Source organism: Amblyomma mixtum, chromosome 6, assembly GCF_055824585.1.
Source record: "Amblyomma mixtum isolate Tamu chromosome 6, ASM5582458v1, whole genome shotgun sequence".
Taxonomy (NCBI): domain Eukaryota; kingdom Metazoa; phylum Arthropoda; class Arachnida; order Ixodida; family Ixodidae; genus Amblyomma; species Amblyomma mixtum.
In genome coordinates, this window is record NC_143017.1 from 116,305,731 (window position 1) to 116,331,043 (window position 25,313).

The window sequence follows — 25,313 nt, forward strand, 5'->3', positions numbered from 1 at the left end:
ACCCCACTTGCGGTCACGGATACAAGAATCGTCAAGGAAGCTGCCGAGATGAGAGAATAATAGTCTACACTTTTGTGTGCGTACAGGCGTGTCAAAGCTTTCATTTTGTCGCAAATGTAAGAAACTCACTTTTTTGACTCCTGCTCATAATGCTCAGTGAGCCCGAACCTTTATACTTGCTATAGTTGATAGTGTCGGGAAATTATTGTGGGGTTGCAGCAGAGCGCCAAAACTGTTCAACATCGCAGGCTTCAAGAACCGAACTGCCCGGGCCCGGTCGCGCCTCGGTCACGCGCCGCTCTACTTTATTTTCATTTTCGACCAAATTGCGTAACTGGCACCAAGGCACCAGCTAGGAGCGCCGAACTGCACGTCCCCACGTTGCGACGTCGGCGGGCGCTGCAATAGTTTGCCATCGGAATACCCCAAAAAATTAACGGTGGTTTAGCTTTGGTTAAACCGAGTGAGAAGCGGTAGCTTCACGATGGCTTAACGTGGAAAATACCAAAGAAATGGTGAACAAACAGCATAGTGCCGACCCATTCAGCAGCGTGGCATTCGCGCCTAGCAGTGCCGGCACGAAGCCGCTTGGCGCGACGTTCTTCCCGCTCCTTCGTCTTCTCGGCTGCTCTCTTCGCCCTCTCCCTTTCACGAATTTTCCGCAGACTCTCCTGACGAATCGCAATGCTGTCCGGATCGCCAGACGAGGCCAAGAGCGGTTCTATCTAGTGCGGAGGCATCCTTGTTTAGCACCCGACTCCATAGCTCTGACTGTTGTTGTTGTTGCGAATGAAAGAAGGATGAAAGGGAAATTGCACGGGCTTGCCGACTGGCTCCAGCTGAGCCACCGCCGCTGCCACGTGCAGATAGAGGAGGGTTGAAAGATGTGAGGGGAAAGGCGACTCCGCAGCTGCTATTTATGCTGAATGATGATGATGATGATGATATTTATGCTGGCCTGGACGCGTGACGTGCCGGCCAAGCCCGTGAACACTGCGTGTGCAATTCGTGTGAAGGCGCGCCGCTGCTGCAGACCTTGACATCAAGGCTAGTGCATAAACACCACATGTGCACTTCGTGCCAGGCGCGCCGGTGCTACTTCCGTTATGTACTCGGTTCAGGAGGCCGTGACGTCACGGCCTAGCACGTGAACACTGCATGTCCACTTAACCCTAGACGCGCTCCTTAGGTCATGTACTCGGTTAAAGATGGCGTGACGCCACACCCTATCACGTAAACGCCGCGTTTAGGCTCCTAGGTGAGCTCAAAGTCGATCACGTGACCAAATTTTGGTTGACCCTGACGAGATCGGGACTTGATCTTGAAATAACCTTGACTTTGACTCTTGACTTTGAACCTCAACCTGTCCAATTGCTGGACCATTGTTCTGACCACTGACCATCCACTGGTCCTCCGAACTTATATTGATCTTGGCTGAGCCTTCCAGCTCATCAGCAAAGCACGGCGATCTCAGCTCGAGACTTGTAGTAGTGAAGCTACCGCTTTAAAAGTCCGTTTGACAATGAATATAAAAGATTAATGTAATACACAACAACAAAAAGAGTTTTCGAAGCCTTTATCCAAAAACCATGTCTCAGCCCCGCAAGCTGACATGCATTCAATGCTTTTCCTAATCCTAGTTGCAATTAAAATCTACCACATGCTTCCGATATTACCCGTGTCTGAATCTATATCACTTTCTTATTACCCGACGACAGGAGGGGATTTTCACGGTACCTCTAAAAGCACACGGGCACCCTGCCGACTTATATATTTGTTTTCAGCTGCATTACTGAATGTCGCGGAACACTCAGGTTTCGTCCTGTTTTTACAGTACTGCCTTTTAAATGCCTATTGTTCTCGCTGTGCAAAGTGTTTGCAGCTCTAGTGCAGTCCTGCGAAAGACATTGTTTTCTTCAAGCTCTTCAACCCACCTTACCGTTAGGCTCTTATTTCCGCTGTTGGTAAACAAGCCATTTGTCGTCTTTACTAACAAGCGCCAACTGCGATGCGCAGAAATTACTAAGTCCAAATCGATCGTTATATAGATCTGTAGTCCAAGTAAGTGCGGAAGGAAGTTGTATTTATATATTGTCTCCTCTGAAGGCGGGAACGGAAGACACCTTATTTACTCACTTCCTGAAAGTCGGCAGCAAGAGCTTTCCTAACTAAATGGAAGTAAGCTGCTTGGTGAGTCCGCTTGAGGCAGCTTTATTTTCTGGCTTCAAGAGCGCTTAAGAACGAACGATCGTGCTGCTTTACAACCTCTGCACCGTGGGGATTGTGTGACAGGAACTGCTTAGTTCTTTATTTACGTCTCCTTGTCAGTATTCTACAAAGAACAGTTTTCGCTAACAACACAGTTTCATGGGGAAAAAACAATTGAGCTGTTTATTTCAACAAGCTAAGTTTACCGCGCTCTTACAGCGTCACAGGCTACAAATACTATATGATACACGTGAGAAAATATTCCAGTAATCTTAACTTCGCTTGCCCAAATTTAGCTTATAACATCCGAAAATTGCTTCTTACGTGGAAGCCGTTCTTTGTGTCACACTTTGAAGGTTATCGCATGCAAAATTGACTTCTTCGTTGTAACGCAATTGAGAAAGAAAAATTATCCTGCATTCGACTCAAGGGGTCTGTTTCTTATCTTACCGCCAATACGAAGTATCGGAGCAACTCTCCGACCAAGCACTGATCCTAGCCTCCGGAATAGGACGGTGCAAGTTCTGAAAAGCGAGATACCCGGCTGCGACGCGTGGAATGTTTGCTTATTTGCAGAGTTGTTGCTTCTGTGCATCCCATCCGTCGCAGACATAGGCAACAGATGAGATATGGAGGGCAAAAGGCACATGGACCTCATACTTACTTGTGCAGACCAGGAAAATGCTGGTGCTCGCGGTGCACGAGGCTCAAGGGTTTGCTTCGTGTCTCGCCTTGCAGGAAAGCCCCGGTTCCTCACCACCTGGCAGAACAATTTGGGCGCTGCTGCGAACGTGAGCAGCGTTGTAGAGGAGGACGACGTACACAGGACCTTTTTGCGGATTGAACCGCTGCGCCGACACCACTGGGGCCTGAACGCCACCTGCACGGCCTCCATCTTGGACGGGCTCTTTAGCAAGTCACTGTCTGTTCACGTGCTGCTTCACTGTGAGTACCCACTTACTTCCAGACGGAGTGATGCAGCGCTCCAGGGTTCATTACAGCTGATTTCTTTAGAGCGGTTTGTGCGGCTGATCATACCAGAGGCTGCAGGAAAGACAATGTCACAAAAAAACGCGATGCCGACTTGGCCTCAGTACAGCTGTATTAACCACAAGGGTGAATTTTGTACTTTGGTAGCTCAGAGCATTGTAACGGTCATTGGCGTGGCATACAGTGCTCCTGCGTAGACAACAAGAACCACGAAGTCCAGACTTCGTGTACTTCGTGTCCGGCTCCGCTTGCCCCTTCCAGCTTGGCTCTTTGGCTTTCTGCCTCTGTACATATATCCATTCCTCTCTTGTACATACATTTCCCGTTACAGTATTAATAAATATGGATAGATTTACTGCAGAATGAGGCTTTCAGGGGGCTGCTTAAAGGGCAACTCAAGCGGTTTTAGAATTCGATGAATTTAAGGTTTAAATAATGAACGCAGCTTATGATTCTTTAGATTCAAGGTACTTTATATTCTCATTACAAGCCAAACTCTTCGCAAACTAAAATACGTTGATTGAAATCATTCGTTTCATTAACTGACAAGGAAGTGGAATCCTTTACCGATGAAGATATTGAACTGGATTTTGTCTATAGGAAAGTCTAATACATGTGTAATTTCTCCATGTGGAAAAACGGCAACAGTCATTAGAAAACTGTCAGTATGGACGCCATGTTTTACAACTTCTTCTGCAGTCTGCCTTTAAATCTAGGATGGGAAGTTCCAAGATACTAGAAGCAGAACATAAACAGCCGAATTTTGTGCAGCATCAATTTACGCACGCCGGAAAACGAATGAAAAGGTTATATATTTTTGACGTCTTGCTTTACCTCGAAATGGCGACAGGCCTCTACCAATGATAACACCTGAAACTGTTTCTAGTACACATTTCATTTGTCCATTTTTCGTTCAACATTAGGAGAGAGATAACAAAAAAAGCTACAGAAGTGCACTTAAATGTCCAGCTTCCACCTACCCTTGCCCCATCTGCACCTTCCCTATATTTGGGCACCTGACCACAGTTTTTGTTTTATCGGCATTAGTGTGGCAATATTTGCCCATTAGCAGCAAAAAAGATTTCAAACGGAATAACATCTAAAGTATATCTTTTGGTAGCACGATAGCTATGATCCTATGACCAGAAAGAAACAAACAAATCGTTTTATGAATTAGTACCTTCGACGTAGTTCGAGCGGAGGTTTCTTAGTGCATGCATCTCTGCCTCGCAAAATTAGTGCGTGTGTTGGGCGGCCTTGGGATGACAGCTCAAACACCTGTCGCTGTGGCCGGCGCGAATCGATGGGCGGCGGGCCTGTTCTTGATTCGACCAATCACGCCACTCCTAATGTTTCTCGTTATTTGCAAGGGCTTCAATCAATAACGCCTTTTCGCGAGCTGCCCAAATGATAAACAGAGCTAGATGAATTAATAGCCTGGTCCAGGATTGATTTCCAAGCCCATGAAGGAGGCGTCATTACAGAAACACTAGGCGGTTAGCCAAGATAATCCGAGCACAAATATTCTGAATGTATCTTTGACGCAGTTGCCCTTTTGAAACACATGGCAATGTTCACATAGGGAAGAAACGCACACACAGACATAACAACGCTACCCTACAAAAAAAAAGAATTATGTATCAATATTCAAAGTAACTCACCCAAAAGCTGGTTTTACAGATTTCTTAATGCAGTAAGTAGCACCGCAGGGCCCCAGCAAGTTCAGGGTTCACCGTGTACTTGTTTTATGCACGTTTATCCGCAGGCACAATCTTTTCAAAAACAGACAATAAAAGGCATAAAACATGCATGACTCTATGCATTCATTACCTGTTTCGAAGAATTTTTTTTTTAAGCTTTGCTTTTGACCACTAAACGCGTTTTGTGACGCCTAAGAATCGATGTACAGCAAGATTTGCGAGAAATCACTGCATTGCATATGCCTGCTAAAGCGAAAAATACAGCGTTCACGCAGCAGAACGTAATCGGAAATGACGAAACTACGACCAAAAACTGCCAGTGATGCCATGCAGCAACGAGAACGTGAACCGCTGAAATGATTAACGGCACAAGAGCTAGGACAAATGCGCCTGGATCATCATAATTTCTTTTAGGGTGCTAGGTGGGGCGAGGGATTTTTTGCTGTTTCACATTGTTTGTTGCGTTAATGGCGCAGTGCGTTTCTGACCGCTCTCTTCTGTCGAAGATTTTTTTTTATTTCTCTGCTTCGTCGCCTAGTTCTCAAAACGTTCCTTCGGAAGCGTTATCTTCGCAAGGTGTTTATACTGAAAATTAGGCATTAGCAGCCCTCTCCTGATAGTGTTTGTCTAGTTGTTGACCTCTTAGTCGCACGGAACAACCTGTAGGTTTTGAACGTCCCTCCACTATTTCAGGTTAGCATGATGGGGAGTGCACTAATCGCCCGCAGGGCAGGACACTGCGTTCGAAGGCCTCTGCGCTGTCGACGTGGTTTTACCTTTTGCGGACATGTGACGACTGGTGTAATTGGAAAATATTCTAGCGACTCCTGCGATGACGAGCTTCCCGCTCCACCTGAGTAGTGACAAGCGCTCTTCTGCGCTCTCGGGAGAAATTTTTCCCTCTTTAGAAAACGCATCCACGATTCCGGCAGCGCCCGAAGATCAGCGGAAAATAGAATGCGCAAGCTCAGGCACGTGGTTGCTGACTCGCCAAGTAGCTTTCTCTAAGTTATATGTTTCTCTGTTTGTAGCGAATGTTCCCTCAATGTAACAACCCGCCTACTACGAGAAAAGCATATTTACTTGCCACTTTTAATATGCTATCCTGTTTTGAAACGTGTCGCTCAAGCTTAAATTGAATTCCGCAAATTTCAGAATATTCAGATAATACACAGGCTGTTATCGCGATTGGTTTTTGCACTGGCTCTTTTGTCTTCTGCGACACTATAGTTATGCGACCACATCGCAAAAAACTGCAGTATGCAATATAAGAGAATAGATAATTGAATTAATAATATGGTGCGAAAATATACTTCAGAACTGGGCTGTATCAGTCCACGTGCTCATGTTTTTAATGAACATGAAAAGTCATCATTTTCAAAGTAATGTGCAGAAAAAAAATGAAATAAATGATTCTCATACTCGAACCCAACAAAAATTCTCGAGCTAGCTTTCATATTCAAGTGCCATATCTATTTCGTCGTTAATTATTATATGCTCAGTGGAGCCTCACGCCCGATTTTCATACCACACGCTATGCGGTGGTGCTTTGATCATGCATCGTGCAGGGAAATGTAAGCACCGGAGCAAAATGTAACGCCTACTTTAGCGCACAAGGGGCTCTGTCTTAGAGAGGAAAATCTCATAGCAATATTACAACACTGCATTAGCCCACTTAAATGCACACTAAGAACTCAGTTGCAGATGAAATTACACAAAAAATAGCAGCGAAACTTTTTCATGATTACGACGAATTTTGCTTCGATCAATACGTAAAAACAGAAAATTCATGAATTCTCATGGGTTTCATGTAGCATGTAGCTGATGAAACGAAAGCCCAGTAGATTCGTAGTTACCTTAAGGTGTTCTCTAGGCGAATTGATGAAGAGTGGCAGCTGTGGCTGGTTGGTTGATTAGGAAGAGGCAATGTAGCGCAAAGAACATGGACGACTGAGGAAAGAAAAACACATGCGCGCACTGACACCCCTTGACTAGCTAACCAATGGCCCAACTAAAGGTGCAGAAACATGAAATGCAGAAATGTTCCCTTGATATTCTCCCATGTTAAACCACAGCCGTATTGATGAGGGGGCGGCGCGCGTTTCATTCGGCCCGCGCACTGGGGGTGTTTCCTGTCTGCCGCCACTGCATGATCGTGCCGCTGTCACAAGCTTGTCCACAGTCTTGACAGCTTGGCAGCCCTGCGTTGTGGTGCGGATGCATGTTTCGGACCAGACGAACTTAAGACTGTGAGAGCGGCGTGACAGCACCAAGTAGATGAGTTCTTTCCTTTAATACTTTGACAGCTAGGTGTATTTAGATTTAAACTTGTTGGGTTAGGTACAGGCTAGAGAGCAGAATTAAGCTCCAGCAGCGAGGTTTTTCTTACCAGCAGCTAGGATTTTCAGCCTCATTCGCTGAGTTAGTTATTTTGGAAAGGCAGTTATTCCTTTTCTAGGTGATTGGCATTTGCAATAGGCAGAATTTCATCTGAACACGTGTTTGCATTACACCTACCGTGGCGTGCCCCAGGGCGGTGTCCTTAGCCCTACATTGTTTAATCTGACTCTCATCGCCCTCCCTGAGAACCTCCCCAACACCGTCCAGGTGTGTATGTACGCCGATGATATCTGCATTTGGGCCTCCTCTGTGACGCGTCCCCAGGTGCGGGCAAGACTTCAGCGGGCAGCATCAATCACTTCTTCCTATCTCCAGAAGAAAGGTCTCAGCGTTTCACCGGAAAAGTGCGCGCTAGTGGCATTTACACGTAAATGTATGACTCCATATCCGGTACGCATCGACGGTCAAGTCATTTCTTACAGCAAATCTCATCGTTTCCTAGGGATCCTGATCGACCGCAATTTATCATGGAGCCCGCATTGCACTCTACTGAAAAAAAAGCTAACATCTATCGCTCATTTACTTCGATTTCTGGGAGGAAAATTATGGGACTCGTCGGTCCAGTCAATGCTGGAGTTGTACAGAGCTCTATTTGTGGGATGCTTGCGGTACAGTACACCTGTACTCTCAAACACGTGCAAAACTAACATGCGTGCCTTCCAGTCAGTGCAGGGTCAGGCCCTTCGCACATGCCTAGGTCTCCCTCGGAGCGCATCAACACTGGGTAGCATTGCTCTCGCCAAAGACCACCCGATCTCTACTTACATTTTTATTTATTTTTATTTTATTTTATTTATAGATACTGCGATCTTGTACAGATCATAGCAGGGTGGGACAAAACAAAATACAAGCATATAAACACACACAAATTCACAACATTTACAGGCACTTTTCAAACAGAAGTAAAGAATTTTGATTAACAGTCTCGCTATTAAGTTTATTCCAATCAGTAATTGTCCTCGGAAAAAAAGAATATTTAAAGCAGTTATTTCGCGCGTTCAAAGGGGTGATTGTTAGTGCATGCCTTTGTCTCGTGTTATAACCTGAGGAGTAAGAAAAATAATTAGAGGTATCAACTTTATAATGTCCTTTTATAAGCTGGAAAAAAAACTTTAATCGACAAACACGATTGCGCTCAGTGACGGGGGGGGGTAACCCACTTCGCCTCACGAGCTCACTTATAGATGCACGGCCATATGAGTTAAAAACAAATCTAGCCACTTTATGCTGTATTCGCTCTAATTTCTGAATGTTTGTTAACGTGAAAGGGTCCCAAATGATTACGGCATATTCTAGTAATGGACGGATGAGAGAATTGTAGGCCAATAGACGAACACTAGATGGGGATGACTTTAGGGAGCGCCTCAAGAAAAATAGCTTCCGCATTGAGTTTGCTACTACAGCGTCTATGTGTTTTGACCACGAAAGGTTGTTAGTAATCCATAGGCCCAAATATTTATACTCTGTCACTTCTAATAATGATATGCTGTTAGTACCGTACACATAATGAAGAGGCATTTTCTTGTTTGTAATTTTCATGAACACGGTTTTTTCAAAATTAATGCACATCTGCCATTTGTTGCACCACGCAACCACTTTCGCTAGGTCATTATTTAGACGCACCTGGTCGTCAACTGAAGACACCACTTGATACAGGATACAGTCATCCGCGTACAGCCTCACGCGAACTGAAAGATCTGCCACAATGTCATTAATAAACAAAAGAAATAAGAGTGGTCCCAAAACAGATCCCTGGGGGACGCCAGACATAACCCGGACACTGCTAGAAGAAATATTGTTCAGAGTGACGAACTGACATCTGTTCGAGAGATAAGCTTTAATCCATGCAAGTATCCTGTCATTTTTAATGTAATAACTTAATTTATGAATTAGTTTGTTATGTGACACCTTATCGAATGCTTTACGAAAATCCATGAATATTGCGTCTGTTTGTTTTCCCTGGTTAATCGACTGAGCCAAGTCATGCACAGTTTCAACTAACTGTGTACTTGTGGAAAACCCACGCCTGAAACCATGCTGAAAATCGGTAAGTACTTTGTGCTGTTCCAAGAAACCTAATATATGTTTATGAATTATATGTTCTAAAATTTTACATGATGTGGAAGTTAGAGATATGGGTCGGTAATTCTCGATGTGTGCTTTTTTTCCGGTTTTGTGCAGAGGTTTAATCGCGGCTGTCCTCCAGTCATCCGGTAAAGATCCGTCATGTAAAGATCTGTTGAATATTACTGTCAAGTACTTTGCGCACCACTCCGCATAGCACTTCAAAAAAGTGTTTGGTATGTTATCGGGACCTGCTGATTTTTTGACATCAAGGTTCAAAAGCAAGTTACAAACACCAGTCTTTGAAATTACAACATCAGATATGGCAGGGAGTGCTGCAGAAAAGTTGGGCAGGCATCCATTATCCTCTGTGAATACTGACCGAAAAAATTTGTTGAACGCAGAACAAACAACAGCCTCATCACGCACACATTTGCCGTCTACTATGAATTCGTTCGTGGAAGAAGATTTGGGCGTGATTTGGCGCCAGAATCTCTCGGGAGACGTTTTAATGAACGAGGGCAGGAGCGTTCCGTAATACTTTTCTTTGTCGCAAATTATTTTCTGCTTAAGTTCCTCTGAAATTGCTTCCACAATTGGTTTTAATGATGAATTCCTGCTTGATTTCTTTTTTAACCTTTTAAGCCTTCGCTGCAAGCGTAACGTCTCCCGAGAAATCCAAGGATTGCGGTACACAGACTTTTTTGCAATTTTGGGAACGAAACGGGCAATACAATGGGAGACGATCATTTTAAAAGTAAGCCATAGGTCATTCACACTATCAGTGCTATTCCTAAAATTCTCATAACATGAATCAAGCATGTCCAGAATAGATTCGTCTTCCGCACGCGAAAAATTGGGAAAAAATTGCACGCTAGTTTGACGATCTGGGTACACATTTGACAAGCTCAGCAGCTCAGCTTTGTGATCGGATATTCCGTTTGTGACTTCACAGGCTACCAAATTGCGGATGGCACCACTGACAAAAAATAGATCTAGAATTGATCCCGCGGCTCCTTGCATTCTCGTAAAATTATTTACTACTTGCAGCAGGTCAAATGTGAACACAATGTCGAGCATTACAGTATCAGCATTATGGGCAGAGAATGATGAAAAGGTGTGCCAGTCAATATTAGGCAAGTTGAAATCACCAGCCAGTATTACTCTATCGTCTCTTTTTACATGGCATTGTAAATATGCTCTTAAGTTTTCCAAGACCGCAACAGAAGAGTTGGGAGGCCTGTAAAAAACACCAAGAACAAAGCGAACCCTGTTGATTTATGTTTTGCAAAATATGGCTTCAATGCCTTGAGCATCAGGCATCCTGAAAAGTTGCAATGATGATTTCATTAAAATTGCCACTCCTCCACCTCTTCTGTCACGGTCACTACGAAAAACCTTATAATCTTTAGGTACAAATTCACTGTCAAATATTTCATTGCTTAGCCAGGTCTCGGTAAGCATGGCAACGTCCGCGTCATGTGAGAACAGCATGCCTTCGAGTTCTGCAGCTTTGTTTACGACGCTGCGACAGTTTATGTTAAGAATTTTGAAAACCAGACTGTTCCCTTGTTGGTGTCACTTTTGGTTCCTCGGGATTTTATACCGAGTGTTTCTTGCATTATCCCATCCGAACATGTTACCGTCGATGTTAAGCTTGTCAAACACCAGCTTAACCTTGGCACCATTGCTCTTTTCCCGAGATGCGCTTTCCCATAACTTTTTTCTGACGTCACGAATTCTTTTTGAGAAGTCTTCACTAACCGAAAAATCTGTGCCTTTCAACTTCAGGCATGCATTCATTATTGAAGCCTTTTCTCGGTAGTCACTCAATTTTATGATGACAGGGCGATTCTTTGTTGATTTCATACCTATTCTGTGGCACCTTTCTATACTGTTTATTGCCACTCCTAACTTCTCGTCAAAAATTTCCCTTGTTATTTTCTCCCTAAGCTCTGCTTCTGATTCTTCATTCTCTTCTTTTATTCCGAAAATAAGTAGGTTGTTCCTACGGCTCCTGTTTTCCAGGTCGTCTGTTTTATTTAACAGGTATGTAATGGTGCCTTCCATTTTAGTTACAGTCGACTTCAGGTCCTGCAATTCCGTTTTTAAAGTATTGATCGTTGCTACCTCATTTTCAAGATTTTTAATCCTATCTGTCAAGCCATCTATCTTTTCTTCAAAAGAACCCTGTTTTGCCAGAATGTCGTTCACAGACGACGCCAGGGTGCTTTGGCCCAAGAGTAGCTGCTGCAGCATTTCCTTTTCTGTCATATCTGGGCCTGGATTTGATTCTATGTCACCACATTTTAACAGATCGTCTTGGAAAGAATAAACGTACGACAAAGCATTTTTTATACACAGTGGGCAGGGCAGCAGCAACAGAAAGCGGTTATCGCTACGATAGCAACTGGCAGATAAATAGTTACCAACCTGCGCAATGAAGCAAAATGGGTTCCTGAGCATTGTGCTCGATGTGCTGCTGCCGAGCCCACTGGATGCCGGCGGCGATGAGGAGCTTCTTATATAGGCGTCGATACCCTCGTGATGTGACGTTCCCAGTGATGGCGCAGTCGCAGAAACGGTGGTGATAGGCACGCTGGGGTGGTTAATCAAGCAAAGGGTGGCACGTGCTGGAGTCTCGAAGCAAACGTCACTTGCTTGATATGAAGGCACTTCGAAGAAATCATAACCGAGGCATAATGGTTGTACGGGCAGCAAGACGGCCAAAACCTGCGCAATGAAGCAAAATGGGTTCCTGAGCATTGTGCTCGACGTGCTGCTGCCGAGCCCACTGGATGCCGGCGGCGATGAGGAGCTTCTTATATAGGCGTCGATACCCTCGTGATGTGACGTTCCCAGTGATGGCGCAGTCGCAGAAACGGTGGTGATAGGCACGCTGGGGTGGTTAATCAAGCAAAGGGTGGCACGTGCTGGAGTCTCGAAGCAAACGTCGGTTAGCTCGGTTATGAGCATTGTGCTCGATGTGCTGCTGCCGAGCCCACTCTGATTGTCATAGACTGCTTGCGAATGCACATACGTCATATCTCAAGGATTCCACAGCATCACCTTGCGCCCTTGACACTGCAGAGACCACATTCTGCATTTGCGAAGGTGATAACGGCGCAACAGTCGTCGATCCCACAACAGTTCACCCCGGCAGCACTACCTCCCTCTCCTCTGTGGTGTACGCGGCTCCCATGTGTGCGCCTTGCTATTCCGGGGATAGCGAAGAAGTCAAATTTATCGACGCCAGCCATTAAGCAACTGACACTGTCCATGCTCCACTTCGAATACTGGGACCGTACTCACGTCTATACGGATGGATCAGTAACCTCTACTAGTTCTGCTTGCGCTGTGGTCGTTCCTGCGCGACAGACTCAAATTCACCAACAAATTTCGCATCGGACTACCTCTACTGGAGCAGAGTTGGCCGCACTTCTTGCGGCGGTACAGTATATCTCACAACAATCACCTCAAAAATGGGCTGTTTTCTGTGATTCAAAAGCTGCCCTACAATGTCTTCGATCTGCCTTGAGACATAGCGACCATGAGCAACTTATAGCGGAGATACGATCTCTGCATCACCAGGCAATCGAACAAGACCATGAAATCATCTTCCAGTGGGTACCAGGCCATAGCGGCATTGTTGGTAACGCCTTAGCTGACGATGCGGCTCGATCGGCTCACGAGACAACCAACACTGTCCGCATACCCCTGACAAGAGCTGACGCAGCAAGGCACCTTCAACTGCTCGCCCGAAACCTGACTGTAACGTCGTGGTCTGCCCCTGGAGGTTGGGCACCCCGCTCGCATCACTTCAACCTCTTGCTCCAACATCATATACCATTCGGCCTCCCCCGCAGTGATACTACGCTGTTGTGCCGCCTGTGGCTGGGAGTGGCGTTCACAAACGCCTATTCCCATCTCATCTCAATGGCTGACTCTCCTGCGTGTGGCCAGTGTGGTTGTGACGAGACGATCAGCCACCTCCTCTGTGACTGCCCTCGTTTTGAGCGAGAGCGCGGTTGCCTAGTTGCTTCTCTGCTCCGCTTGGACTCGCGTCCTTTAACAGAGTCTAACGTTCTGGGGCCTTGGACGCAACCTTTCAGACAACGGAAAGCGGTGAAAGCGCTCCTGAATTTCCTAAGGGACTCGGGGTTGCATTCCCGCCTATAATCTAAGTTTTCTGTGCGCGCCCTCTGTCCCTGTGACATAGTGGTCGATGGACACTTGACAGACTCACTTCTTTGCCGCTCTTTTTCCTTTTTTCCCCTTTGTTCCCCTCCCCCAGTGTAGGGTAGCCAACTGGGCATCGCCTGGTTAACCTCCCTGCCTTTCCGTCCTTTTCTCTCTCTCTCTCTCTCTCTTGTGGTTGCAATAATTGAGTAGCTCTAAATGGCCAAGCAAACGAAGGTTAGATGCAGGCAGTGTGAGGAGTTAGCGAACTTGAAGTAAACGCGGTTAGAATTGGTAAAGGAGGCAGAAGGCGCGGATTTTGTGTGAAAATGTTGCCTATTAAGTGCACGCCTGAAGAGGGTTTACCCACAAGACGCCAGACTAGGGTCACGTGTGGATTGCCTAGAAAGAGAGCTGGGGGTAGAAAAGGCGGAAAATCAAAAACTTCAGGAATAGCCTGCTAAAGTAGAAGAAATAAATGGCCGACACCGCTATTGGAAACCGCAATGGTGGACATCCCAGTGCCACGTGGGTGGGGCCTGCACCGGCGTGGGCAGCGATCATAAAGTAGGTGAAGCAGGTTCGAACAGAGACAGCTATTAACAGGTGGCAGCTAGGAAGTCTGGAGGCGATGTTAAGGAAGGGAACAAGGTAAATTTCAGAAACGAGGTCACAGTCAGAGCCAACAGGGGGACAGAACAAAAGCGCATCAGAGATAACAGAAAGCAGAAACCTGAGCCTAGGTATCGAGGAAGCAATAGCGAAACGCCCCACGGAAGAGGTGAATTATAATCAGTTAGAACTACCCATCAGTACGAAAACAGTACAAGTAAAAGAGGAAAATCGCTGGAAACGAAATAGGAAGCCAGGAAACTGGCGGAATAAGGAAATTACGGAGGCCATCGAATAACGACTGGTGGCTTCAACGGAACACAGAGAGGCAAAGAAGACGCAGTTTTCTCAAGAGTGGCTAGACGAAAATTGGGAAACTTATCGACCAAAAAAAAAAATGGAAGTACGGGTCCCTGTCCATGGTTGATGTTCGCAATACAACTAAAGTTTGGACAAGAAAAGTCTGGAACCATATAAGATGGCTAGAAAAAGAAAGAATCAAGGAAACCAGGGAGGCATTCAAGATGTCGAGGGAAAACGTTTAGAGAGAAAGGATGCTGCGAACTACATTACATCAGTTATAGATGAGCGATTTAGGAGCGAGGATAATCTCCCCAGATAAGGAAGCAACACAGGACAGCAAAGTAGAAATCAGCTTAGAGCTGACCAATCTTAACTGGACAAAGGCGGAAACAAATATTACTAAAAGCACATCCGCAGGGATAAAAGCAATTCCAACGAACCTGATTAATGAACTTAGTTCAAGAAGCAAGGACACGTTGAAAGCACCGGTAACAGTCATAACAAATAAGCAAATTTCCAACAGCTGGCGACATAGTGAAATCAATTTGATTTCTAAAGAGAAAGTAGATAGGATACACAAAAAACTTTCACGCCGATTACGATAACATTTGTTGCATACAGGCTGGCAGTGCAGGACGTCAAATTAAAAATGCAGTCATGAGTAGAATCAATAAGACACTGGGAGAACTCCCGAACGGATTTAAATGATAGCCTTGTCGTGCTTACCCCTCGCATAGAAATAGCTGGGCTGGAAAAGAGCCTTATGTACTTGGACTCCCTTAACATAAGCGGCGCATTCGACAACGTGAATGAGGAACTCCTGTGGAATACACTGAGAAATGAAACTATCGGTCATGTTATAATTGATTTCCTACAGAAAATATACCGAGATAATAAAGTTGAAATTGTGAACGGTCGGGAGGCAGGGAACAAAGTGTGTTTATTACCAGACGAGGGGCTGCTTGTATGAGGACTGGTACAAACACGAGCATGCGCACTTGGTACCTAAGGGCATTTGTTAACATGATAGTGCGCATACTTACAGATATTACATGTGAAGGGATAAGAAATACAACTGTCGAGATGCACAAAGAATTAAGGCAAGCAAGGTTGTACTGTATCACCGCTGGTGTTCACGCTTTATATGATAAATATAGAAAGAAGGCTACCAGGAAGTATCTAGTTAATATGTAATATAGATTAGGCGCAAGGGTCGTACAGACGCGGCTCCCTGGTTTAATGCATGCTGACGATATTGTACTGCTAGCGGATATCCAGGAAGAACTGCAAACAAAGGTGAAGGTCTAGGCTTCTTTTAGCGTAATTAAGTCAGGATTGATGATTTTCAACGGTTAAACTGATCAGGCGCTTACAATAAAAGGCCCTGAAATACCCAGAGCGGCAGAATACAAACATCTCCGGGTGTGGGTAAACGAAGGACAGATATACGTGGAAAGGCACGACCAGACTATAAGGGCGAAAAGGCGAAGTGATGCCGCAATAATGAAGCCTTGGGCATTGTGGGAGCAAAACAAATATGAAGTGCTGAGAGGTATTTGTAAAAAATTATGGCGCCAGGGCTTACTTTCGGGAGTGCCCTTTTGTGCCTAAGGGCAGAAGTCGAGATTAGAAATAAATCAGAGAGCTATTGAAAGATTAGCACTGGGTGCCCACGGCAAACCACAGGGGGATATGTAATACAGGGGGATATGGACCGGGCATCGCTTGAAGCACTGGATGCTCAGAGTAAAATATTATGTGATAACCGCCTGAAGAATTTATACAATACCAGGTGGGCAGCTAATGCATTTAAATAAATACTTACACAGCAAGAGCATTGACTCAGAATGGCAGAAGAGGACTAGGAAACTAACCAGTAAGTCTGCAGGACACTAAGACGGAGAAATAAAGAGCGTTAAACGGCAGGTTAAAAACGCTTAATGTAAAAACTGGATTAGCTCGATGGAAAAGAAACAGAGTGTAGAACTATATTGAAACACGAAAAGGCAGATTAGGAAGGAATCATTCAATGATAACTCAAGGGGAAGTGCCCTAGTCTTTGAAGCTCGATCGGGGTCTCTTAGAAAGCAAACGAGCGGGACCCTCACAAAAAAAGTTTTAGACACTCTATAGAGTACCTATAGACTTCTGTCTATAAAGTCTATAAACTGTCTATAGACTAATCCTAGAGAACAGTCTATAGGCAATACAAATGCCATAGACAGTCTATAGACAATCTGTAGATTTATGGCCATACACTTTTAATGGACTTTTTCTATACACAGTCTATAGACTCTGAATAGACAAAAAGCAATATCTATAGGAAGTCAATACAGTCAATAAGAAATCTATAGACTTTCTATAGACCATTTTTATAAGGGAAGGGCTGGGGGTGTCACGCCCCTACTGTTTAGAAAAGTCGCCATTGCTTCAGCCGCCAGTGCGCAGGCCATAAGAAAGCGCGGGCCCCACCACCGCTCGAGTCCTTAACAAGAGAAAATGTCAATAGGCTTATTAGTGTTCGGGAGAAGCATCTACGGTTGAACCCGTTCAATACAGCTCGAAACCTTACCTATAGCGTTTGTTTAAACAAAAAAAGACGCAGAAGCAGGGGTCGAAGCCATACCTGCGTTCGGTTTGAGCAGAGCTCGTATCAGAACCAGAATCAGTTTATTGACGCAACGCATATAGATATCTCAAAGCTTGCACAGAAAAAGGTCCATTAGTCCCCAGGCTGTATCGGGTCCTCAGGTAAACGTAACTGTAGCTGTGTTTACGTAGTTTTTGATATCGTCAAAAATTATGATATAAAGGAAAAGAACAGAAAAATCACACAGGTGAAATATATCAGTAGGAAGCCATAAAAGTAGACAACGGAATTTTAATGTTAGGACAAAACATTTAAAACTAAAAAAGTAAGGAATTAAAATAGAAGCACAATAATAATACTTTCAAAATACAATAATTTATTCAGCTGCAATTCTTAATAAAAGTGCTTGAAATCGTAACCAAAATGCCTGAAAATATTGCTAATATAACTTGATTGTAGTAAAGCATCGACTTTTTTTTGTTAATGCCACCTCATACGAATTTTCGCACAGCAGTCGCGGACGCCGCCGATCTCGCAAGGACCGCGGGAAATGTGGCTTCCTAAAACAGCACCTTACTTCTAATTTGTGCTGCGTGCAGACTAAAGCAGGCTATGCTGCTCGTATTGCACCTTTCAAGGATAATTATTAAATTGCGGATGGCAGATATGCAAGCAGCTCCTATTTCACTAAAAGGATGCCAACTTTCTCGGCACTAATCTCAGCGTTCCCCTGTTTTCGCACTTTTTCGGGCTGACGAGTGGTCGGTCTTTTAAGTGGCAAGGAAAAAAATCGCGAAGCCGCTGGCATCACAATGATGCAGTCCGCACATGTCAGTTCTCATCCTGCTCATCTTGCAGTTTGCTGTATTGGTAAAACAGAGCACATAGCTTAAAGCCGCTGCTGGTGTCAATGCGATATTCGCGAGGCTGCTCCCTCATTGGAAGGGCTTATCATTAACAAACGCCCATGTGCTCTACAACCATAATAGCCACCTTTAGCATACCATCACTGCTGCCAACCTCCAGAGCCGCTTCTCCTCTAATTTGCAACGAAAATTCCCTAGATTTCCCTAGATACGAAAAATATTTTTAAATTGTGAAAATATCTATACTTATGCGTAGTTCAGTAGCAAGTTTTATCATACAGCTACCCTATTACCGAACTTTGGTTTGCAAATTAGCTATAAATTTGAAATGAAGGATGTAATATGAAGAACTTCTAAATGAAGCTACAAGATAAACCGTAGCGCTCTTTGGAAATTACAAATCAAAGGCTCTATATCATGGCTGCGTTTTTTTTTCTTCACTGTTCGCAAGATAATAGTAAACATGCATCGGCATGTGGAATTAACTGACTTTTTTTCCCTCATGTTGTGTCGGTTTAGACTTCAGCCGAAGGATACCACGTACAAAATGTCTGAAGGTCGCTTGAGGAGTGTACGGAAACTGCGATATGAAAGCTGCTTGTTCATTTGCTGCGATTGCTCTAGAGGGTGGCTGACGTAACAGTTTGAGTCAATTAAAACAATGAAGCAGGGATTGTTACAGCTATTGTATGCCTCATGTGATTTCAAATCACTTTGTTCGCCGTGGTGGAACTGGGAATTATGGTTTATGATTTTGGAGTGTCTAACGTCCCAAAGCGACCCAGGCTATGAGGAATGAAATAGTGAAGGGCTCCGAAAATTTCAACCACCTGAGTTCTTTCACATCTACTCACATCGCACAGTACACGGGCCTCTAGAATTTCGCCTCCATCGAAATTCGACGGCCGAGGCCGGGATCGAAGCCTCGTCTTTCGGGTCAGCAGCCAAGTGCCATAGCCACTCAGCCACCGCAACGGGTGAACTGGGAATTGTTCCCCTAGTTAGACTAGCTAAGATTTTCAGCACGGCGCTCCTTTATAAAAAGAAATTGCGCCCTTGTTCTGTTCTAATTATTAAAATAAACAAGCAGATATGCTTACTATACAGAAATTTCACGTCATGCAGCGAACTCCAAATACAGCGCGAGGAAGGGGCGCGCGTGGAGGGTAGGCGGTGGCGCGCCAGATCACAGCAGCGGGTGCTACTGGCCACGTCAGGGACCATACACTACGACTACGTGCGTGTAAAGGCTGGTTCACATGCATGCACGCGACTGAAAATTGAGCAGCGCAGCGCGGCGACAAATTTGTTTGGAACATCGCCGCTCTGACTGCTGGATCCGCCGCGATGGCTCTAAACAGCCTTAGCGCCGCAGCAACAAAGCGTTGTCACTTTCATGTGAAACAGGCTTTACTCGAGTGCGCGGCGGTGTTGTGCGGGCCTCCGTCAATGGTAGAGAAAAACAACGAAAAACTTTTACTGTCTTCCCAATTTGAGAGAGAAAAAAAAGAACTCTCCGAGCAAATGAAATTTCCCTAGATTATACAAAAAATATCCCTTTTCCTCTAAACAGCGTCCAAATTCCCTAGATCTGGGGAAAAATCCCTAGGGTTGGCAGCACTGCATACCATGTACCGTATTACAGTTACCGGTACCAGAGTACAGGGAGCCGCGCGCAGCTAATGCGCATGCGCAAATCGCCTTGACGGCACCGGATGGCGCCAGGCACTCGGCAGCTGGGCTCGCGTCTGCAGCATCGTAACCAATCAGCGCGTGCTCAGCGGCGGTAGGCGGGCTCCCAGTACTTCGGTAACGGTAACGGTAATACGGTACACGGTATGCTAAAGGTGTGCAATATCTAACAATACTGACGGCAGCAGAGTGCCACCCGCCACTCTCGCTTCAAGTGCTTGGTGAACTTCACCGCTCTTTAGCTGAGGCCTGCTTTATCTGGCGCCACAACGCACGGTTTAATCCAGGCAGAGTAGGTACGCCCTGTATAAAGAGCAAAAGTAAAAAAAAAGTTAAGATTAGAGTCGCGGCTGCGGTAAATGAGGCTGACGTGGCGCTTAAGGCGATGATCTAGCTGGAACAGCCCTGGGCAGCATCAACGAGACGACGCTCTGCAGGCTGCTTGCGCCACTGCGGAATCCGCCGTGTCGACGACGCCCTAACACGCCCCACGAAGACGACAGTGTTGTAATGCTGAGTGTTGAGTCAGCGTCGCTAAGGCACGCGGGCCTTCTGGGAAGAAAAAAAAATTATGTCGAGGTCAGTGCGGCTTGTAAGGCCCCACGTACTTCCTCTCCACTTTGTGTGACATATCTCGCTGACGTGAAGACCCTCTTTTATGGAGATCGCTGCGCTAACGTTAAGTAAATACTGTTCGTAATTGTTCAATTATTTTGTTACCTTTGGCGTAATTCGTTAGTGAAGCAGCCAGTGAGATAACTCAGATTTATGCCGTCGTAATTAAGGAATCCAAGGTTTTACTTTAACCCTGCTTGTCTAATCACTCTCATTGCTACATTCCGGGCTGCGCGACATGCGTTAGATCTTTTTTTTTTTTTGCTTGTGCACTACAGAAAAAGAAACTCGAACTCGATGCACAAACTTGAGTGCTTTACGCAGTAGTTAATGTAAGAGCTACGAAAGTGGCACAGAATAGTTCTAGCAGTAACAGAAAAAAAAGTACAATTTTTTGTTAGCCGCTTAGTGTTAGCAAGTAATGAATAATTCTGATGCTTTTCTGGTTCTTTGTGAGCCATGTCTGTAATTAATCAAGGGCTTTTTTGAACCAGGTGTATGTGGAATGCCTAGTTTTCAACAACATACCAAAAACCACCTTTGAATAGTAAAATATCACAAACTCAGCTGCTCAAGTCAGAAAAAAAAAACATATTCGACCGTTGTAGCTTTATTTTCTTTTTTCGCAGTTCTAAAGCTGCGCACGTGATGGCGGCACATTGGAAGCACAAGTCATAACGATAGCAACTGAACCAGACAGTGAATGGAACCTCTTCTCGTTCTAGGCTCTTATTATTCACAAATCGATTTTGAGAGAAAATCTCCAAAGGAAATTTATTACAGCTCGAGCTTCTGCCTAGCGTGAGAGAGCAGGGAGTGCCGCCCTTTTTTAATTTCTCTTTATTTTATTCACAGCTGTATGGAATAACAAAATAACCTAGAAGAATCGGTTTTCTTGCCAGTATTGCAATGGCGAGAAAGTTACGACACTGCGAGCCAATTTCTCGCATCGTTTACCTCTGCATGATCTTAAGAGGCGCTGGCGAATCATGATAAGAGCCCCTTCGTTGATCGTTCTATTGCTGCAGCATAAGACGGGCGCAAAGAATTTCCCACTGCAAAAAAGATATGCAAGCAGCTTTCGAAACAGACAAGTCGGACTTACGAGCCGATGCTATCGCGAGATTACAGGGGCTCTGGGAGGCCGCCGATGAAATAGGGCCCGGCTCAGTGCCCATCCAGTGCCGCTAACTTCTCCTCTATTGCTCTCTTGATTGTCCTGTTACTCTCGGGATCAAGTGTTCAGGGGCACTCATTTTAAAAGCTGTCCGTACAAAGATGCGATCCGAAATCAAGCGCTTTTGTTTTGCAACTTGCGCAGTACCTCCAGCCAGCACGGTGATCACGGCGAGCCACACAGAGCTGTACTTCGAAGAGCCTGCCGAATTTGTGTGCACTAGTCGCGGGTCTCGCCCTGCTGCCGAAATCCGTTGGTTCCTGGGCTCGAGTCCCGTCGAGCCACTCCTCTACCGAACCACGACGGATGGGAACGTCACCACTAGTTTCGTGCTGGTTACACCTACCAAGGAACGTAACGGGGAGCGACTCAAGTGCGTGGCCTTCAACAAGAGCCTCCGAGGCGCGGAGCTGTCGTCGGAGACACTGCTCGAAATTAAGTGTGAGTACGCCATTGCCCAACATATTTGGCCTTTGCTCAGTTAGCAGGGACATGTCGCATAACGGGAAATAAAAATACAAGTTCAGAAATCAAATTGTGGACACTCAGAACAGGCGTACTGGTTATCAGCCGATACTTCTTCAGGGGCAGTCTCTACATCGCCCCTTTTTTCTTTTCAAAGTGAACAGCTCCTATCAGTGCTGCGTTTTTCCTAATTTTTACGCTTATGACCCTAACACACATTTGAATAATCGAATAAGCTCAAATCGAAGGCGGCAGATGTGGGTAAGGAGTGTTACGCTCTCTTTGATCTCTTCATCTCTTTGCATCAATGCGCTCTTCTCAAAAACAAAGGTTATTACCGAAAAAAAGAAGCAGCATGCTTGATGAACGAGGATCTTAGGTAACTTAGTTGGACCGTGATTGGTTCGGGTATTATATACTATTCACTCTGTACGCATCGCTGATTAAGATAGCTTATAGCGTACCCCTATGCTTTATGTGCGCTTATTCCGGAAAAGATGCTAGATTCTGGTTTCAGCATTATGGCATATTATAGCGAATCGTTTGATTGTTCTTGTCATTTTGCTCTGTGCCGAGACCACGTTAAAACGAGATGGATAGTGGTATTCAAGAAAACTACGGCAGAACTCTGATCATTGAGTGTTTTTTTTTTTTACGGCACTAAGATTAATAGTGCATTTGCGGTCATTGGAGGGGTGGGCAAGCTACGAATTTCTGTAAAAAAAAATATCAATTAGTGGTTCTACCGACAAAAATGATTGAAGTCAATTTGCTGCGCCCTGCGAAAAATGGTTTTTCGCGTTCCTTGGCATCTCATGACAAAAAAAAAATGAACAGTTTAACATGAACGTAAAAAGGGGGGGGGGGGGGGGGGGGCATCGGTAGGGGAGTGAAATATGCTCTAATATAAATGCGTGGTTTTCAATGGAAGCAGATGAAACCGCAAACTGGGAATGGAATAGGTTGAAAGCGGTTAAAAAACATGAGTACAGAAAACAACAATTTCTGTTCTGCCCAAGGTTACGGACTTGCGAAGTTGAGAACTAGACGACTATTCAGATTATGGGCCACTGTGCATTGGCCCAATGCAAATGGTGCACGGTACCCGTGTTCTTCCATATTACACGTATTCTGTAAATTTCGCAGAGCTTCATGTCGCGAAATGTAAATTTAAAGTGATTTAAAGTTTGAAAAGTTGCGTTCAAATGAAAAAGTTTAAAATCTGGTGCTTTTTGCATCGCAGTTACATGCACGACACGGGCTCTTCGTTCTATACCTGCAATTAAAAAGCAAAACGATAATTCGGTCTGCTGGGCAACTTTTTGAAAAAAAAAAATACCTCCACGCTACCAACTAAGTTTCGTGCCTTTATCTCGAAGTGGAGGCGCTGCTATATGCAGAGTCGCTTCAGGTGTGACAGCATTGCCTGTTCGACTTGGCTTGCCAGAAAACAGACTATAAATAACTTGAGCTTGAAAACACAGAAATGCAAGTTTCGTTTACGCTTTTTTTTGTACCTTGCACTCTGTTGTCCTCTAAGCTGCGAGCCTGACATGCAGTGAAGAGGGAAGCGCTTTTTCTCAATTTTCTCCCACCGCATCACCGTGCACCTAACAAATCTCATCAAGACGCGCGCTCTTCATCGAAGTGCATGGTTTCACATGGCTGAGCTCATTACGGGGCGTTCGCCATAAATATGCATGCTTCACCTAGATGGCGCGTAGGACATTCATAAAATATCCGAAAAACAGCTTCCAACTCATCATTTTTCTTCTCCCCACAGTACATACATACACACTTCTTCGTTTTGTTCGCTCGCACAGCTATTTTGTTCAACCCGCAGCAGCGGCACGAACCAGCTCCAAGCGCAATGATGGTAGAGGGGGACGGAGGGTTGAGGGAGGAGGGCAACGCGGCAAATGCGGTCGTAGCTTCCCGCGCGCCGTCTAATGAGTCACGAAATGAGCAACGATGCACGACGGGCCTGGTGGCCGAGCGACGCCACTTGCTTTGATTCGAAGCGGGCGCCGCACGCGCCGCTGGCGCTCTCGCCGCAAGGCCGTGGTGATTGGCGCTCCAAAGCAATGGCACTGCCGTGACTTACCTCAGTGGGAAACGTCTATCGCGTTCCAGCCCACTCGCTTCCTATTTCTTTTTTTTTTTTTTTCTCACTCACCGCCCCGACCAACCTATTCCCGGCAATGCTTCTATGCGTTTCGATTGCACGTTGGAGCCCGAGTAACGCGTTCTGGAAACTTTCAATTTGCCTTCGTTCGTGTCAGTTGGCGTTTGGTCTGGTGCTTGCAATTTTGTAGGCGCTCGCTTTGGTCGTGTCGCTCAGCCGCAACTCGTCGCTAGTGGATTCGCAATGGGCCTCGCGGTAGCCACAAGTTACCACGTTTTCACGACCGAAGCCTCGCTGGATTGGTGACACGTGGTCTCGCCCTCCGCCGATAGATAGGTTTCGGTTCCACGCTCCCCACAGTCACGAGTTGTATCGCAGCGTAGTTTATGCTCTTTCTGCGCCCATAAAAAAAAGGCATGCCCCTCGCCTGACTCGTTAAATATGCATACCAGAGAGCCAGACATTTCACGCTGCCTGGCCGTCATGTATACGTAATGCGCGGGCAAAGTAATTGCCCGCAGTGGCTCTTCACGGCTGAAACGTGTTCCGCGCCGCTTGCTGTAAATCACAGAAAGTGGTACGACTTGTTTCTTTTTCAATTTTTCGAACTATTTCTGACCCGTCAGTTAGGTTGGGTTTGCTACTGTATCAGGTGAGGCAAAAAAAAAATACGAGAACATCGCTTGCCATAAGTAAACATTTGCACTGCGTTCTTAATCTTAGTGCGTCGAATACGCTGCGGTTCTGAGCATTAAAGGTTCAAATAAGTTGCAGTTCTTCAGGAAAATTTTAGCGTGAGCACACTAAGGCGATACAGCCGTAATATGAAGTCTAAATGGGCATTATAAGTATGCCCTTAAGAAGAAAATCTTTTTGGTAATGCTTGTTCGTGAATAGTTACTTGAAGAGGACACACTGCGTGATATTAAAAACAACCTATGAGACAGAGCTCCAGATTAATTCTTCCCACTGGGGCTCTGTTATGGCAGCTACTGCGGCCGTAGTTCAAACCAGTAGCACAATGTCAAATGTCAGTAGCACAACGCCCATGTGCTGTGCGACTGCGGCACCACTGCGGAACTCGGTTTTTGTGACTCAAGTGTCTTTTCAAGGAGTTTGTCTGGATCAGGTGTACCGTGGCACACTGTTTTCGCTAATCATTCTCGAACAAACTGGGAAAAATTCATCTTTTCTGCAAAGCCTTCGAAAGTTCAGCATTCTCTTTGACTAATAAATTATTGTTTTTTTTTTGTTGGTCGATATTACAGGCAATGTATTGATGGTGATGGTCGGCAGTTGATCATGAAATTTCTCGAGCCCGACAGAA

The 25,313-nt window shown here is 45.3% G+C and overlaps 1 protein-coding gene across 1 annotated transcript in view; it reads left to right on the forward strand.

Annotated features, from left to right (window-relative positions):
- LOC149340150 (cell adhesion molecule DSCAM-like) overlaps positions 1–25,313 on the forward strand; it is a 128,922-nt gene that overhangs the window by 91,213 nt on the left and 12,396 nt on the right. The window contains exons 4-5 of the mRNA XM_089550672.1: positions 2,947–3,153; positions 21,541–21,837. Of these exons, the coding sequence (XP_089406798.1) occupies positions 2,947–3,153; positions 21,541–21,837 (504 nt within the window). The remainder of the gene's footprint in view (positions 1–2,946; positions 3,154–21,540; positions 21,838–25,313) is intronic.